Below are 15,218 nucleotides of genomic sequence, written 5' to 3'. Positions count from 1 at the left end.
GCACGCCATGGCCAGCAGCGACGACGACACGCAGAAGAGCAGAGTCTTCAAAGGAGTGTACGCGTACGTGCACGGCGAGTTCGCAGGCCTCACTCGCCGCCGGGTGGGTCGAATGGTCGAGGAGGGAGGAGGCAGGGTCATCGACAAGCTCGACAACCCCAAGATCACGCACATGATCCTCTCGCCACAGCTCTGGTGCGTGGCGCTGTCCAGTCGGGGGCGATTTGAGGGATGAGGGAGGAGGACTGACTCCCGCTCGCCTCCTTGGAATCCCGTAGGTCGCGTCAAGGTACCACTTGGGCCGACCTCACGGTTCGCCAGACGATCAGGGCAAACGAGGAGAACAGGACGGAGGAGGACGAGGACTACAACGTGCGTTTTGACGCTTACTTCGCTTCGACTTCCGCACGCTGACCTCGTTCGTCTCTCGCTACAGCGCGTCTGGCTGCTCCCTCTCGAGTGGCTCACCGAGTCGCTCGCCCAGAAGAAGCGTCTCGACGAGCGCAAGTACGACTACGAGCGTACGAAGGACCAACAGCGTGCCGAGCGGGCTGCTCAGCTGCGCGAGGGTGCGCCCGTCTACCTCTCCTTCTCTTCGCGCTCTCTCTGACGACTCCTTGGGCAACAGAAAACAAGAAGTACGGTGGCAAGAGTCGCTTCGGACGCGGCGAACGCCAGAAGTACGAGAGGGAGAAGGCCGTCGCTGCGGAACTCGCGGCGCAGAAGAAGATCGAGGCCGAGGGCATCAAGCTCGACGACCAAGCGTTCTCGGGCCTTTCGGTAGTCGCCAACAAGGGTGCGTTGAGCGAATTAGTCGTTTCTCGTCGCCTCGCTGATCTCGACTTTACAATCCGCAGCCGGTCCCTCCTCGTCTGCCGCCGCCGCGCCTCTCGCTGCCGTTCCTGCTCCAGCCGTCCCAGAGATCCCTACGGCGCCTTCAGCCGCAGGCGGTCTCTCCTCCGACTTGATCAAGCAGTCGCTCCAGGCGCAGCAGGACGCGAAATACCAGAAGCCTGTTCCTCCGCCCAAGCCGAAGACCCCTGCGGAACTCGGCAAGGTCGCTGACCAAGATGGGTCCATTAAGGCGGCTGAGAAGGAGGAGAAGCGCGCCAAGATGCTTCAGGCTGCTGAGAGAAGGGAGCCGAAGAAGTGTGAGTTCTGCTTTGACACCTTCGCCTTGCTTCCGCACAGGCTTGAGAGAGCCTTTGGCTGACTTCTCGAGCCTCGGTTTGCAGTCAAACCTCTGAAGAAGCCGTCCATCGAGAAGAAGCCTTCGCCGCCCGTCAAGTCGACTGCGTCTACCGCCGCCTCGTCGCCGAACAATGCTGCACCGGCAGGCTCGCTCAAGCCGGCCATTGGGACGCTCAAACCCAAGCAGCCCAAGCCCAGCGCATGGGGTGGCGGCGTCTCGCGTCCTCTCCCGAAGCACGTCTCGCTTCCTCCCTTCGGTCCCGCTCCGTCGACCAACTCGTCCGCCTCCGCTTCCACGTCGACGTCGACCAGCCAGACGGGCCAGAAGCGCGACTTCGGCGGCCTCGAGTTGAGCGACAGCGAGGACGAGCCGCTGTCTCAGCAGGTCGCGAAGAAGAGGAAGCTCTCCTCCGTCGCGCCTTCGTCCGACACCGGCTCGTCCTTCAAGAGCAAGAACATGCCCAGCTCCGAGATTGACATGCTCGACAGCGACCCGTGAACGCTCGTTCGTCGCTCGCATCGCTTGATTCCTCCTCTCGCATCCTCGCTTGTTTCCCTTCCCTCGAATCTTAGCATCTCCCGCCGTAGCAGTACCGTTTGTCGCTTGTAGAAACATCGCTTTGCGTCGCTTGACACCGTTCCCTCGCCGCGCAGAGCAGGAGCCAGAGCGAGTTTGGGAAGGTCAGGATCTGTTTCTCCTCGTTGTCGAGCCTCCTCCAGTCCCGCCATAGCTTTCTCGAAGAGCTGGAGTGCATCTCGGATCACTTCTGGACCAGCCCCATCGCTACGCCCCTCCCGGATCAAGCATGACCTCCCTCATCTCCCTTTTCCATCCTCGCAGGTCCCCACCTCCAGCCCTTCTCCCTCCCGTCCTTCTCGCTGTTCGAGGGTGTTTTCGTCGCGTGAGGTGCATCGTGAGCTGAGTGGAAGGTCGAGGTCGTGCCGCTCGACGAGGGAGGAGAGGAAGACGGAGGGAAAGAGGTGGGAGAGGTCGAGGAGGCGGTCGAGGCGGGCCCTGTGGAGGAATAACGGTCAGCAAGCTCACAGGGGTTTACCCTCTCCAGGATACATGGCTCGTCGCGAGAGGGACGGCGTGAGAGGGCTGCTCACCCGCTCCTCCTCCCGACGTCAACTTAGCGTCGGACCTGCCCGCCATGGCTTGCTGGAAGGTGCGTGTCTGGGCTGCGGCAATTGGAGAGTCAGTCGCCACCCGAGGTCGACGACAGCTGCTCGACGCAGGGCGAGCGAGCTGCGAGGCAAGCGACGACTGACGCACCGGAGTGAGCTGCTGCGTCGCCGGAGTGGACGCGAGAGTCGTGCTGCGACATTGCTGCTTGAGTACAGGGCGAGAAATAAGCCGCGAGCCGGGAGAGGCGAAGCGAAGTGAAGTGGAGGAGGAGGAAAGAGGGAGACAGAGTCGCTGGAGAGTGGACCGTCGCGAGTCGACGTCCGGAAGGTGATATGACGGCAGCAACAGCTAGCACAAAGTGTGCAGTGGACTCCAGAAAGCTAGGAACGGCCGGCAAAGAATCTGGAAGAGACGAAGCGCCCCTCCCATCCCGCAAGCCAGCGAAAAGTCGTCCCGCGAGCGACCGCGAGCAATCCGACTCCTGTGGTGTCCTTGCAGACTCAGCCTACCTCCCTCACGCCTCGGGCTCGCTGCCCGTCCTGCCCAGTCCGCCGCCTCCAGGAGGACCTCCCGGCACAGGCGGAAGCGGCGGCTGCGACCCCCCAAATCCACCTGCGAATGGGTCGCCTCCTCCACTCCCTCTTCGCTTCCGTCGCTCCTCCAGCTGCGCCGAGACGGAGCCAAGACTCTCCCACATCCGCCCGAGCAGTCTGAACGCGCTTCCGTCCGTCAACCGCGTTGTGACTGTGTCGAGCATCTGGGCTTGTGTGCCGTCGGTGAAGGTTTGTGGGAGTCGTGCGAGATTGCGTAGGCCGGGAGAGTAGATACGAACGATGTGGGCGTGGAATCGTTGGAGGGTATTGGAGAATGCGTCGGAGAGGGAGACGAGGCGTTCCGACCTGCGTGCCAAGGACAACAAGGGCGAACGCACCGGTGAGTCGTCAGCTGTTAGTCCGAGAACATGGCGGGAGCAAAGGCAACTCACCCTTCCGGCTCGAAGCCCATTGCTCGCCGCAGCATGTTCTCCTCCCGCTTGCCCGGCAGCATCTGCTCCGCCTCCGCCTTGGCGGTCCGCTCTTCTATCCGTCGAATCGTGCCCCATGCGCCTAATCGCTCCTCGTCCGCACCCGGCATCAGCTTCCGCTTGACCTTGCCATGCAGAGGCCCCTTCTCCTCGACCAGCTCGTCCGCCATGTCGCCCTTGTCCGGCCTCGTCGATCCTGTCATCTCGAGCATGTGTCGAGCGATCATCTCGCGACCTCGCGCAATGTACAGATACCGTCCATCGAGCCATCGCCAGCGATAGTCCGGCACTTCTTGATCGCCCGCAACGACCTTGACCCGCTTCTCGCGTTTCGATGGGTCCTGGCCGACCTCGTTTGCCGCAGGTGAACCAGGCGCGGCGTCTCGGGCGAGGAAGGCGGCGGGATGGCCGGGGACGGGGATGAGGTCGGCGAGGGCGTTCCGCATGTTGATGTAGCAGTACATGGTCGCCTGCGCTTCGCGGCCTAGGGCTCTGTGTGCAGGAAGAGTGTCAGCAACGTCGACAGGACACGACGATGAGCAGTGCGCACCTTCGAGCGTTCGTCTGGCGGGAGAATGTCCAGCATTGCTCGTCGACCTTCTCCGCGCTAGGTCGCGGGGATCGCACGACAGGCTTAGGGCCTGGTGGAGTGGCATTACGCAGGATCGAGTCGAGGTCGATGGGTGGAGCGGCGCCTGGAGGCATAGGAGGGAGACCCGAGTTCTGAGCGGTGGGCGGAGCTGGCGGGTCATTCGACAATGCAGGACGAGTCTCTGAGGTGTCTGAAGCCATTCTCAAGCGAGTCTAGCAGCAGCGAGCGTGTGGCAGCCGACGAACCTTCGCCCCCTCGAGGTTGGCAGAGGTCAGTCACACAGACACGATCTGTGCGCGTTTGGACAGCTTGAACAGCTTGCTACGAGTGCTTGAACGCTGCTTGACGAGTCTCAGCTCCACCCATCATGTCCTTCGTGTGGGTTCTCCTCCCTCGCCCCGCTTCCGACTGATGAGGACGCAGGCAGTCTCGCTGACCATCTTGACCGGTGCAGTGTGACTGAGCCGATCACGGAGGGACTCGTGGTGCTGCACACGAGCTTGGGAGACATCCTTATCGAGCTGTGGAGGCGCGAGTGTCCAAAGGCTGTCCGCAAGTACGTCTCTCGGCTGTATTGGCTGTCCTGTTCGTGTGCTGACAAGTTTGATCACTCAGCTTCGTGCAGCTGTGCCTAGAAGGTGCGCCCGAAACCCCCTAGCTATTCGCGATGTGTCTACGCTGACCTCGTTTCCTCCAGGCCATTACGACGGCGTCCCCTTCCACCGCATCGTGCCGGGCTTCATCGCGCAGACGGGAGGTTCGGACGAGTGTATCTACGATGAAGGAAACTTTGGGATCGAGACGAACCAGGTTAGGCGCCCCAATCTGCGTTGCGCTTCTCCCCCTCGCTGATCCGTCACTTTCCGCAGCGTCTCAAGTTCAACCGGCGAGGTTTAGTCGCCATGGCTGCTGATCCGACGACGAAGAGCAACATGTCGCAGTGAGTGGCGACGCTTTCTCCGACTTGAGCCACGAAGCTAACTCACCATTTCCGCAGGTTTTTCTTCACCCTCGACGCAGCGCCCGAGTTGCAGAACAAGCACACTCTTTTCGGCCGGGTCGCCGGCGACAGTCTCTTCAACCTCCTCAAGCTGCAAGAAGTCGAGCTCGAACCTGGAACCGACAAGCCCGTTTTTCCGCCGACGATCAAGCGTGCCGAGGTTCGCGTTGACCCGTTCGAGGACGGTCCGGATCCGATCAGGCCGAGGATTACGGCGGAGGAGAGGCGCGAGCAGGAGAAGGCAAAGAAGGAGATGATGGCGGAGCGGGCAAGGGAGAAGAAGCAGGGCAAGAGGAAGGGGACAAAGTGCGTTGTCCTCGCCCTTTCCGATGATTCACCTCCAGTTGCTCACGCGCACGGATCCAGGAACAAGGCGCTCCTCTCGTTCGGCGCGGACGCAGAAGAGCCGGAAGACGCCTCGCTCCCGAAGACCAAGATCAAGTCTGCCCACGACGTCCTGCACGACTCTCGCCTCAGCAGCCAAGTCGTCGACGACCGAGGCTTGTCGGCAACTCTTCCTCCGGAGCTTATGGGAGGACCGCCTGTGCCGGATCGGGAGGACAAGGGGAAGCGGAGACGAACGGAGGACGACTCGGAGCGGCTGCGAGCCGAGGTGCGTCGCTTCAATCACTACTGTTACATATCGCATTTACTGAACAGCTCAGTTGAGGAACGGCAGAAGCGCGGGCGGGCCGAAGCGGAGCCATCGGGGTCGGCAAAGCTCGACGAGGCCCGCAAGCTCAAGGAGAAGGCGCCGAAGAGCGAGGCGTGCGTTCGCTTGCCTTCAATTCGCTTGGCATGCGACTGAAACACTGTCTCCTGCAGCGAACGCCGGAAGGAGGAGATCGCAAAGGTGCAAGCGGAGTTGAAGTAAGTTTCCGAGCGCACGTTGCGTTGCGACTGCTGCTCAGCCTTTCTCCTGCAGGAAAATGACCGGCAAAGTCGGTTCGGACGACGAGGACGCGGGCAAAGCGAAGAAGGCGAAGCGCAGCGGACCCTCGCTCCTCCAGCTCGAGCGGGAGAAGTACATGCGCGGCGGAGTGAAGTCGACGGGCAAGGGCAAGAAGCGCGCGAACGACGAGGATGACGTGCTCGACGCGCTTGAAGGGTTCAGGAGCAAGCTCTTCCAGGCGGCGAAGACGGCGCCCAAGGACGAGGAGGAAGAGGAGGACAAGCCGGAGAAGTTGCATGGCATCGACTTGAACGACGACGAGCTTGAAGAAGATGTGCGTCATCTATGCTTCTCCTTCTCCTCAGCTACTGAGCTGACTTGGCTGTTTGACAGACCGAGGGCTGGATGACGCACTCGCTCAAGTTCCGCAAGGACGCGACGCAGGACCTCCACGCGCTCGACGAGTACGCCGTCGTCGATCCGCTCGCCAAGAACTCGATGACGCTCGACGAGATGAAGAATAAGGCGACCAACCGAGGCGCGAGGCGGTATGCTGGCGAAGAGCGGGAGGAGCGTCGCGGAGGAGGAGGGGCGAGCGGGAGTGGCAGCGGCAGCCGGTACGAGGGAGGCAGGGACAGGAACCGCGGCGATCGGTATGGAGGAGGCGGGCGCGACCGTGACGACCGGTACGGCGGACGGGATGAGCGGGATCGGAACAGGCCCGAGGTGCGAGGCGACTGGAAGCAGGCTCGCGTGTCTACCACCGACCTCGCCTGATGTGATACATCCTTTCATCCACGTCTCTCACGCGTCAGACTCCGGACTGCGGACCGGAGCGCTCGATGCGGGTTGCGAGCTGCGAAATGCGAGATACGTGATGCAGTGTATCGTCTATCTCCTCCGTTCGTTACCGCCTCTTCGACATCAAGAAGTCGTTGACTCTGTTGAGCGCTGCACGAGACGGATTGACCGTCGGGAAAGCCTCGAGGATCCACTGAAGACGAGTGCGGATAAGGTCTTTCGTGATTGGCGGTGTCGGCGTGTTGAGCTGCCGCAGGCCGCCCTCGTCGTCGTAGAGGCGCGCTGCCGAGAGACCCTCAGTGACATTTCGATCACATGGACGGGGAAGAGACTTACCGAGCAGAATTAGCGACATGGCCACGCCCAAATCGTTCGCCTCGCTTTGCGCCTCTCCCTTTTCCACCAAAATGCATACGCCTCGACCATCTCGAAGCGCCGTTGAGGCGTTGCTGAGAACCGGCTCGAGGTAGTCGGGCGCAAAGAAAGAGTTGTAGCCGGCCTTGCCTGGCTTCGCGCAGAGGTGACAAGGTTGTGTCGAGTCGGCGGTAGGTGAGGGCGTCTTGGAGGTCGAGATGGAGATGGCAAACAGGTCAGAGGGTGCCGGCGCGTTTGAGGGCACGGCGAAGCGTAAGTAAAGACCGGTTTGGCGGATGCGAGTAGGCGAGGAGGCGGATGAGGCGGTAGGAGCGTCTTCCTCCGCAAGTATCTGCTCTATCACCTGATCGATCTCTTCGCGAGGTACTGCAAGGATCTCGTCTGCGTGTCGCCAGAAGACGGATGGGGTCAGGCCCCGGGACCAAGCCTCATGGCTGTCAAGCGAGGTCAGCTTAACGACAACGACCAGTAAACTATCGTACGCACTCGTCGCCACTCCCTTGTACGTATGTGAAGCCCTCCGCCCGCTCCAAACCGTCCGCTTCCTCAGCCAGCTTGCTCGCACTCGCGCAAATGACTGGATAGCACGTCTCGAACGAGGACGCGGGACTGTGCGAGAGGGTCGACGTGGGGGAGACGAAGAAGGGTCGGAGTGGCCGGTCGAGTGCTTTGAGAGATGAGAGGTCGTAGGCGGAAGACTGTGAAGCGGACTGTGAGCGCAAGCGTCGGGCGTGAAGGTAGGTTAGACGACGCACGGCCAGCTCCTTCGCCCACTTGTCGACCTTCGCCTCAATCTGCGCATGCTCTGAGCGGCCGACAGCCTGAGGCGATGTGTAGAGCCTGCCCTGCTCCTTCCAAATCTCAAGCGAGACGGAGGAGTTGTCGGTCGCGGGTGGCAGGACGAGCTGGCGGGCACGGTTCAGCGTCGCGCACCATAGAGGGATTGTCTTCGACAGGGCGTCGGGTAACCTCTGTGAAAAGGCAGGCGTGAGCGGACTTTGGCATGGAGCGGCATGGGGACTGTACCTTGCCTCGCCGAGTCGAGTCGACCAGGACGATGCTGTGAAAGCAAGGGGTCAATGTCGGGCTAGATTGACGACGGCGGACATCTCATTATGTACCCGCCTCGCTCCTTGATCAGCGGGAGCAGTGCAAGGTTCGCTCCTACCCACCAACTCATGTCAGCGGGAGATGAGGCATTATCATCGCAATTGGGCAGATCTTACGGCGCAGATTGAAGTTGTGCTCCCCTGCGTGTCCGTCTGTCGATCTGTCGGTCCAAGATGGTCCAAGATTAGCGCTCTGTCGCGGTGGAGGAGGTGGGTGTACTGACTTGAAGTAGGCGTGCGCTTCTTCGGGCGAAGGCTTGACGTACCAGGCGCCCGCCCGCTGGTTCGCTGCGAGTCAGTTGTGAGCTATGGAATTTACTGATGGATGGCGGAAGTCTACAACGCACCGACAAGCGGAAAGTCGGGATAAGCTGCCGCGACCTCCGAGTGTACCCAAGCGGCATCATGCGCAAGCGAGTGCAGGCGGTTGTAGCTGATAGAACAGGGCTTCAGCAAGAGCACCCGCGACCGTGCGAGCGCCAGGCGCTTACGTGTCTCGAAGTTGACCTCGGATTGCGCCTCGATCAGCCTGAAGTGATTCCACAGCGTGCGGGAACACCAGTTGCGGTGCGGTCAGATTGGACGCCATAGAACTCGGTGTGGAGCACTCTCGCAATGCGAGCGATACGAGCGAGGACCAGCGGATGTAGGGGGAGGAGGCCAAGATGGCGGAGGACTGGTTGGACCTCGACAGCAACCTCACCTCGGCGAGAGCGACTTGGTCAAAGACTGCCGCCGTGGATCGTTACCCCTGCAACCCGCCGCACGTCTCAGAGACACCGCAGAACCCGTGCTTCACCATCTTTGCGTCTTCATCAATTCCGCGAGGAAGCGGGAGGAGAACTGCGAACCACGAATTGGAGCGCGACTGGCGATCAGTCGGATCGTCTCAAACGGTTTCAAAAGCGGCACCGAGAGCTCTGCTTTGCATTCTTGAGGGGCAGGGCAGCGAGAGCCTGTTCGCCGACCGCCCTTCGTCTCCGTCCTCCCGCTTCGCTCTCGACAAACAGCTCAGACGGGCTGCGATGGGCCAGCAGGCGACGCCCGAGGAGCTATACACACGCTCAGAGATCTCCAAGATCAAGCAAGTCGAGCCAGCTCTTCTCCTCACCACCCCACAACATACCCCGCAGCCCACGACAGCCCTCCCACAGCACCTGCAGCCTGCTGACCAGCTCGAGAACACCCACAGATTCGCACCCTTTGGCGTCCCGCGGTCGCGCCGGCTGCAGACCTTCTCCGTCTTTGCCTGGACGACGGCACTGCCCATCCTACTCGGCGTCTTCTTCCTCCTCTGGTGCGTCAGGCTTGGCGTGATCTGAGAGTAGCGGGCGGATCATCTGACCTGCTTCTTCGCTGCAGCTCGTTCCCACCGCTCTGGCCGGCTGTCATTGCCTACCTCACCTGGGTCTTTTTCATTGACCAGGCGCCGATTCACGGTGGACGGGCGCAGTCTTGGCTGCGGAAGAGTCGGATATGGGTCTGGTTTGCAGGATACTATCCCGTCAGGTGCGTCCTCTTTCCAAGCCTGCGTCTCGAGGCCTCGCTCACGGCCAACTCGCCCGACCGGCTACCTCCGAACTTTCCGTCAACAGCTTGATCAAGGTCAGTCTGCGCGTCTCTCGACTTCAGTGCTCTGTGGAGGAGCTGCGCCATTGGGCCCGACCTGCGGAGGGCCTCAAAGGACGATGCCGCTGACTTCCTTTCCTCCGACAGAGCGCCGACTTGCCGCCTGACCGGAAGTACGTCTTTGGCTACCACCCGCACGGCGTCATAGGCATGGGCGCCATCGCCAACTTCGCGACCGACGCAACCGGCTTCTCGACACTCTTCCCCGGCTTGAACCCTCACCTCCTCACCCTCCAAAGCAACTTCAAGCTCCCGCTCTACCGCGAGTTGCTGCTCGCTCTCGGCATATGCTCCGTCTCGATGAAGAGCTGTCAGAACATTCTGCGGCAAGGTGAGCGGTATGCGCAAGACGGGCGGTCAAGCGTGAACGCAGTGAACGAGAAGAGCTGACCTTCCGCCTTACTCCATCCGTGCAGGTCCTGGCTCGGCTCTCACTATCGTCGTCGGTGGCGCCGCCGAGAGCTTGAGTGCGCATCCCGGAACCGCCGATCTTACGCTCAAGCGACGAAAAGGCTTCATCAAACTCGCGATCCGGCAAGGCGCCGACCTTGTGCCCGTCTTTTCGTTCGGCGAGAACGACGTGCGCACGCTCTCCGAGTCTCTAAACCGGAAGCGAATGCTGACCGCTGCCCAATTCTCTCTCCAGATCTTTGGCCAGCTGCGAAACGAGCGAGGAACGCGGCTGTACAAGTTGCAGAAGCGTTTCCAAGGCGTGTTTGGCTTCACCCTCCGTACGTCTCACCGCGCCGTCTTGCCGAACTGCTCGTTCAGTCGCTCACGCAGCTTTCACTCGCGCAGCTCTCTTCTACGGCCGGGGACTCTTCAACTGTGCGCTCGAGTTCACCGCTTCGCCAACAGCGAGGAATGCCTCCGAGTACAGCCCAGCTGACGCCCCATCTCTTCTCATAGACAACGTCGGATTGATGCCGTATCGCCATCCGATCGTCTCTGTCGGTGTGTACCCGCTCTGTCGCTCCTACCTGCGTTCCTTAGGCTGACACCACTCGCGTCAAACAGTCGGTCGACCAATCTCGGTAGAGCAGAAGGACCACCCGACCACGGCGGACCTCGAAGAAGTTCAGGCGCGGTATATCGCAGAACTCAAGCGGTACGTTCCAAGTCGTCTGCCTCCGCTTGCCGCCTCAAATAAGCTGAGGCGTGCTGACCGTATCTGCCGAACCGTACAGCATCTGGGAAGAATACAAGGACGCCTACGCCAAAAGTCGCACGCGGGAGCTCAATATTATCGCCTGACCTCCTCGCAACGGACGCTCCTCGCCGGCCAAAAGACCCTCCATTGCCTGTATTCTCTCGTGTGTGTGTGACATCCCTAGCCGTCGTTGTCGATTCCCCTCGCTGTTCCCCTGCTCGATATCCGTTCTCTGTAGCTTGCCTTCCGCTTTGCACCATGCCCCCGTTCAACACGTCCGCGGTCTCGCTGCTGTTGCTCGCGCTTGCTCTGCCCTCGTTCGAGTGTCTTCTTCGCTGTCCGTCCTCGCTCCTTCGCTGAGTCAGTCGCGGCACCACGCGGCTTCCCTCCTCCTCGCCGAAGCTCTTCCCTCGTCCACACTCTTGCTGCTGGCTTGTGCTGTCTGTGGTCAGTCGCTCGACGGTGCTTCTTTCTGCTGAGCGGTCATGACGGCGTCCAGCCCTAACAAGCTGGTGCGATTCAACCCGGACGAGGCGAAGGAGGTCGAGGAGCTGAAGCGGCAACGAGTCGTGCGTACGAGTCCGACTCCCTCGATAACAGTAGAGCTGATCGTCTTGCACAGCTGTGCGGCTGGAATCTGGACAAGGTCGAGGTCTGGCGCGAGCAGTGTCGAAGAGGGGTCAAGGTGAGGTTCTTCGCTTCCCATCGGCGCTGCCAGGCTGAACACCTTCTGTCGACAGAACCTGTACTGGATCCATCCGGCTGTGCCGATTGAGACGCCCGAGTTTGAGCCGCTCAACTCGGACAACTCGCGCGCAGGACCTCCTCCTCCCGATCCTTCGTGCGTCGCGCTGTCCCTGCCGAACTTCGTCCCTTCACTAGCCAGCGCTGACGTCTACGACAGTTTCCAACCCGTCGGGCACATCAGCCTCGACTGGGAAGACTACGAAGGCGACACAACGCTCTGTGACCGCGAGAAGGGCATCATCACGCTCGCGACGTTCTTCATCCTCCTCTCGCAGCAGGGAAAGGGGTATGGGAGCGTGGTGATGAAGCAGACGGAGCAGATGGCGGTCGAGGTAGGCGCCAAGGAGATCACACTCAACACGGTCGTGCGTCTGCTTCCTCCGCCTCCAATCGTTTTCCCCGGCTGATCGAGCGGTGCTCGCAGGACGGCGAGTACGCGGTACAGCCTTGGTGGTGGGAACAGCAAGGCATCAAGTTCGACAGCCGTTTGCGAGTCAACGAGCGCTGGTACGAGCGGCTGGGCTATACGGCATACAAACGCGCGGTCCCGCGCTACCCGTGCCGAACAGTAGACGGGCGGGACATCCTACTCGAGGCGGTAGTGAGCCGCTGCCACTCGCCTTCGTTGACTTCGCACTAACGCCCGCACTCGACAGTTTATGCGCAAGAAGCTCCCGCAAGCGTAGATTCTCTCCCTGATTTATCGGATGCGTGGATGGGTACTGCTTGTATTCACAATCTCGAGGTAATACCGACACGGTCTAGAGAGGCAGCCAAGAACGAAAGAAGCGATGCGAGATCCGAGTCCGACAAGAAGCGAGTCCTAAGAGTGCAGGCGGGATAGGGTATGGAAGGGATGCGAGAGTGGGAAGAGTGTCTAAGCGAGCATCTTGAGGAGGACGTTGTTGATCCTGCCCGACTTGATGGCCTCGTAGATCTTGGAGACGTTCGAGCCGATCGTCACCTCTTGCTTGCCGAGGAAGACGTCTCCGCGGCGGGCCTTGACGCCAAGCTCCTCGCGGACGAAGGCGTAGAGGATCTGAGTGCGCGGCGAGAGGTACGAGAGCGCGGGCGACGAGGTCGACGCGGCGGACCAGAAGGTCTCGCGGACTTGGCGGGTGAGCGAGATGGCCGACTCGGCGGCGGCGACCTTCCAGGCGTTGACGGCGGCGAGCGAGAGCGACGTCGACGAGAGGACCTCGACGACGGTGCCGGCGGCGAAGGAGAAGGCGTCGTGCCAGCGCGGGACGAGGTCGTACGAGTTGGTCTGCTCGAGGCGCTTGGCGAGCGTCTTGTTCACCTTCTCGACGAGCTCGTCGCGCAGGTTCGAGCCGGTCATGGCGGAGCCAAAGTGCTGGTCGATGAGCGAGACGATGGCTGGGCCGAACTGCTTCTTGAACTCGAACTCGATCGCGCGCAAGTCGATGGCTTGGAGAACGCAGTAGAGGTGGGTGGCGAGGAGCTGCGAGACCGAGTGCGTCAGCTTCTGTTCGCGAGTGTGATGAGCGCCTGACTCACGAGAGAAAGGACGTCGTTGGACTCGGTCGTGCGACGAGCCGAGATGAGCGCAAGCGAGTTGACCGCCTGGTTCGCCATCTCAGCCGGCTGGACATGCGTCGTCACAGGGTTGGCGAGGTGTCCCAACTCCGAGGTGTACGCCGCAGCGGCGATGTCGAGGCCCTTGCAGTGGTAGGAGAGCGAGGGGTCTTCGGCCGCGAGGCAGGAGGGGAGGCCGCGGTTCATGCCGGCGTTGAGCATCTCGGTGAGCTGCGTGAAGTTGAGCTTGCCGATCTGGGCGAGCCCGAGGCTGCACAGCGTACTCGTCAGCACGAGACCAAGAGAACAGGTCACAGTGAAGCGGCGCACCGAGTCTTCTCCATGGTGTTGGCCACAGCGGCAGCCTGGAAATTGCCGCCGTGGTGCGAAGTCTTGTTCTCGACGTCGATGAGAGGGTTGTCGGTCGTCGACTGGCCGGCCTCGATGGTGAGGACGGCGTGGGCGTGAATGAGGTCGCTGACGAGCGGGCCGAGCCACTGCGCGAGTAAGCGGACGTCAGCGTCATGTCTTCGGCAGAACAAACAGAAGTAAGCGCACCTGAGGAGACGTGCGCAAGGGGTAGCGGTCCTGGCGGAGAATGCCCTCGTCGTCCTTGACCTTGACCTCCTCCTCATGGTGGACAGCAAAGCGGCTTCCCTCGAGGAGCTTGCGGATGTTTCCCGCGACTTCGATCTGCGTCGGGTGAGGGCGCGTGACGTCGTGAAGGAAGGGGTGGAACGAGCCGGCGTGGCCGACCATCGCTTCGACCGTCATGGCCGTGAGCGACTGCGAGAGGAGCGAGAGCATGTGTGCGTCGTGCAGAGCGAGGGTGGCCATCGATGCTGAGACGGCGGTGCCGTTGACGAGACCGAGACCTTCCTTCGGGCCGAGGACGACGGGCTCGAGGTTGAAGAGCGCCATCGCCTCGCGGGCGTACAGGATCTTCTCCTTGCCCTCGTGGACGACGTGCACCTTGCTGTCCGGGTGACCGCTGATGGCCGCTGCAATGTAGGAGAGAGGAGAGAGGTCGCCCGACGCAGAGATGGTGCCGCGGAGGGGGACGATGGGGGTGATGCCGTGGTTGAGGAAGTTGGTGAGCGCCTCGAGGACGACGAGGCGGACAGCCGAGTGGCCGCTGGGTGCGCCAACTGTCAGCTCGAAGACCGCTGAGTGAGTAAGGACGGCAACTCACCGGGTCAAGCTGTTGACGCGGATTGTCATGGCGCCGCGAACAACCTCGAGGGGAAGCGAGTTCTCGAGACCGCGGCCGAGGCGGAACGAGTCGAACGACGAAGGGAGAACACCGCAGAGCTGGTGCTCGAGGAGACTGTGCGGGAAGACGGTCAGTCCGAAGCTCGAGAAGCGAGAGGGAGACGAGGAGGACGCACGCCTTCTGGAGCGAGATGGCGTCCTCGGTGCGGGTGTCTGCGGATCCGCCAAATCCAGTCGTGACGCCGTAGACGCTCATGGAGAGTCTGCGCGACACAGGAGAGCGACAGTCAGTCCCTTGGCAACTTGGGAAGGTCCCGCCCTCTCGACGCCAGAGAACGAAAGCACGACTCACTGCGAGCGCAAGAACTCGACCGATTTGTCAATCTTTGAGCGGATCTCGTCGCTGTCCTTGACGCGGACAGGCCTGCCCTTCCTCGCGGCCGAGACGACGTCTCCGAGGTTGAGCGAGTAGCCGTCGAGTTCGAGCGTCGAGTCGGTCGGCGCGGCGAGCATCTTCTCGACGATGTCGACCTGCGTGACCTGGGTTGTGGGCAGGTGCGAGCCTGCGACTGCGAGGTTGGTCGAGGCGCCATTGACAGCCTGCTTTGCGGATGCGACGCCGTTTGCGAACGAGTGCGAGATCGAGTCGAGCGAGGGTGCCATCGTCGTCGTCGTTGGAGTGTGTCTGAGTGAGAAGTAAGAGAGAAAGAAAGAGAGCAAGAGCAAGACGGGCCACCAGATGTCGACCAAGTGGGGTTCGCCTCGAGACGGACTGCCGCTCGCCCTCGTCGCACGCTCGCAACGAAACGGCTTGCCTCGAAACACTCGCAT

General features: G+C 61.6%; 8 protein-coding genes across 8 annotated transcripts; 4 read left to right on the top strand and 4 right to left on the bottom strand.

Moving 5' to 3' along the window:
• Positions 1–7: 7 nt before the first annotated feature.
• RHTO_01967 (BRCT domain containing protein) lies at positions 8–1,690 on the top strand (the record flags this gene model as incomplete). The annotated part of the gene is made up of 6 exons (XM_016415646.1): positions 8–195; positions 279–372; positions 437–569; positions 629–796; positions 858–1,151; positions 1,236–1,690. 6 exons carry the CDS (start codon positions 8–10, stop codon positions 1,688–1,690), a joined length of 1,332 nt encoding a protein of 443 aa, XP_016272216.1.
• Positions 1,691–1,991: 301 nt separating this feature from the next.
• RHTO_01966 (uncharacterized protein) lies at positions 1,992–2,519 on the bottom strand (the record flags this gene model as incomplete). The annotated part of the gene is made up of 3 exons (XM_016415645.1): positions 1,992–2,206; positions 2,302–2,373; positions 2,468–2,519. The coding sequence occupies 3 exons, from the start codon at positions 2,517–2,519 to the stop codon at positions 1,992–1,994; spliced, it is 339 nt and encodes a 112-aa protein (XP_016272215.1).
• A 315-nt stretch (positions 2,520–2,834) lies between these two features.
• Positions 2,835–4,136, bottom strand: RHTO_01965 (uncharacterized protein; the record flags this gene model as incomplete). Its single annotated transcript, XM_016415644.1, has 3 exons — positions 2,835–3,219; positions 3,306–3,836; positions 3,895–4,136. 3 exons carry the CDS (start codon positions 4,134–4,136, stop codon positions 2,835–2,837), a joined length of 1,158 nt encoding a protein of 385 aa, XP_016272214.1.
• Positions 4,137–4,303: 167 nt separating this feature from the next.
• RHTO_01964 (Peptidyl-prolyl cis-trans isomerase, cyclophilin-type) lies at positions 4,304–6,605 on the top strand (the record flags this gene model as incomplete). Its single annotated transcript, XM_016415643.1, has 11 exons — positions 4,304–4,314; positions 4,391–4,492; positions 4,552–4,574; positions 4,634–4,746; positions 4,806–4,876; positions 4,934–5,242; positions 5,303–5,549; positions 5,616–5,704; positions 5,762–5,806; positions 5,862–6,162; positions 6,222–6,605. 11 exons carry the CDS (start codon positions 4,304–4,306, stop codon positions 6,603–6,605), a joined length of 1,695 nt encoding a protein of 564 aa, XP_016272213.1.
• Positions 6,606–6,735: 130 nt separating this feature from the next.
• On the bottom strand, positions 6,736–8,702 carry RHTO_01963 (tRNA A64-2'-O-ribosylphosphate transferase; the record flags this gene model as incomplete). The annotated part of the gene is made up of 10 exons (XM_016415642.1): positions 6,736–6,911; positions 6,966–7,438; positions 7,491–7,702; positions 7,760–7,975; positions 8,031–8,064; positions 8,126–8,168; positions 8,231–8,274; positions 8,338–8,401; positions 8,461–8,546; positions 8,605–8,702. 10 exons carry the CDS (start codon positions 8,700–8,702, stop codon positions 6,736–6,738), a joined length of 1,446 nt encoding a protein of 481 aa, XP_016272212.1.
• A 436-nt stretch (positions 8,703–9,138) lies between these two features.
• RHTO_01962 (2-acylglycerol O-acyltransferase 2) lies at positions 9,139–10,996 on the top strand (the record flags this gene model as incomplete). Its single annotated transcript, XM_016415641.1, has 11 exons — positions 9,139–9,197; positions 9,306–9,410; positions 9,476–9,622; positions 9,709–9,718; positions 9,830–10,073; positions 10,159–10,322; positions 10,389–10,473; positions 10,541–10,570; positions 10,652–10,696; positions 10,760–10,850; positions 10,930–10,996. 11 exons carry the CDS (start codon positions 9,139–9,141, stop codon positions 10,994–10,996), a joined length of 1,047 nt encoding a protein of 348 aa, XP_016272211.1.
• A 381-nt stretch (positions 10,997–11,377) lies between these two features.
• On the top strand, positions 11,378–12,325 carry RHTO_01961 (uncharacterized protein; the record flags this gene model as incomplete). The annotated part of the gene is made up of 6 exons (XM_016415640.1): positions 11,378–11,461; positions 11,515–11,577; positions 11,633–11,733; positions 11,779–12,004; positions 12,064–12,240; positions 12,296–12,325. The coding sequence occupies 6 exons, from the start codon at positions 11,378–11,380 to the stop codon at positions 12,323–12,325; spliced, it is 681 nt and encodes a 226-aa protein (XP_016272210.1).
• Positions 12,326–12,516: 191 nt separating this feature from the next.
• Positions 12,517–15,050, bottom strand: RHTO_01960 (phenylalanine ammonia-lyase; the record flags this gene model as incomplete). Its single annotated transcript, XM_016415639.1, has 7 exons — positions 12,517–13,101; positions 13,158–13,446; positions 13,506–13,672; positions 13,734–14,310; positions 14,368–14,502; positions 14,564–14,650; positions 14,740–15,050. 7 exons carry the CDS (start codon positions 15,048–15,050, stop codon positions 12,517–12,519), a joined length of 2,151 nt encoding a protein of 716 aa, XP_016272209.1.
• Positions 15,051–15,218: the final 168 nt, after the last annotated feature.

Source organism: Rhodotorula toruloides (genome assembly GCF_000320785.1).
Source record: "Rhodotorula toruloides NP11 unplaced genomic scaffold Scaffold16, whole genome shotgun sequence".
NCBI lineage: Eukaryota > Fungi > Basidiomycota > Microbotryomycetes > Sporidiobolales > Sporidiobolaceae > Rhodotorula > Rhodotorula toruloides.
Note: the sequence above shows the minus strand (reverse complement) of the source record. Positions and strands in the feature narration are given on the sequence as shown.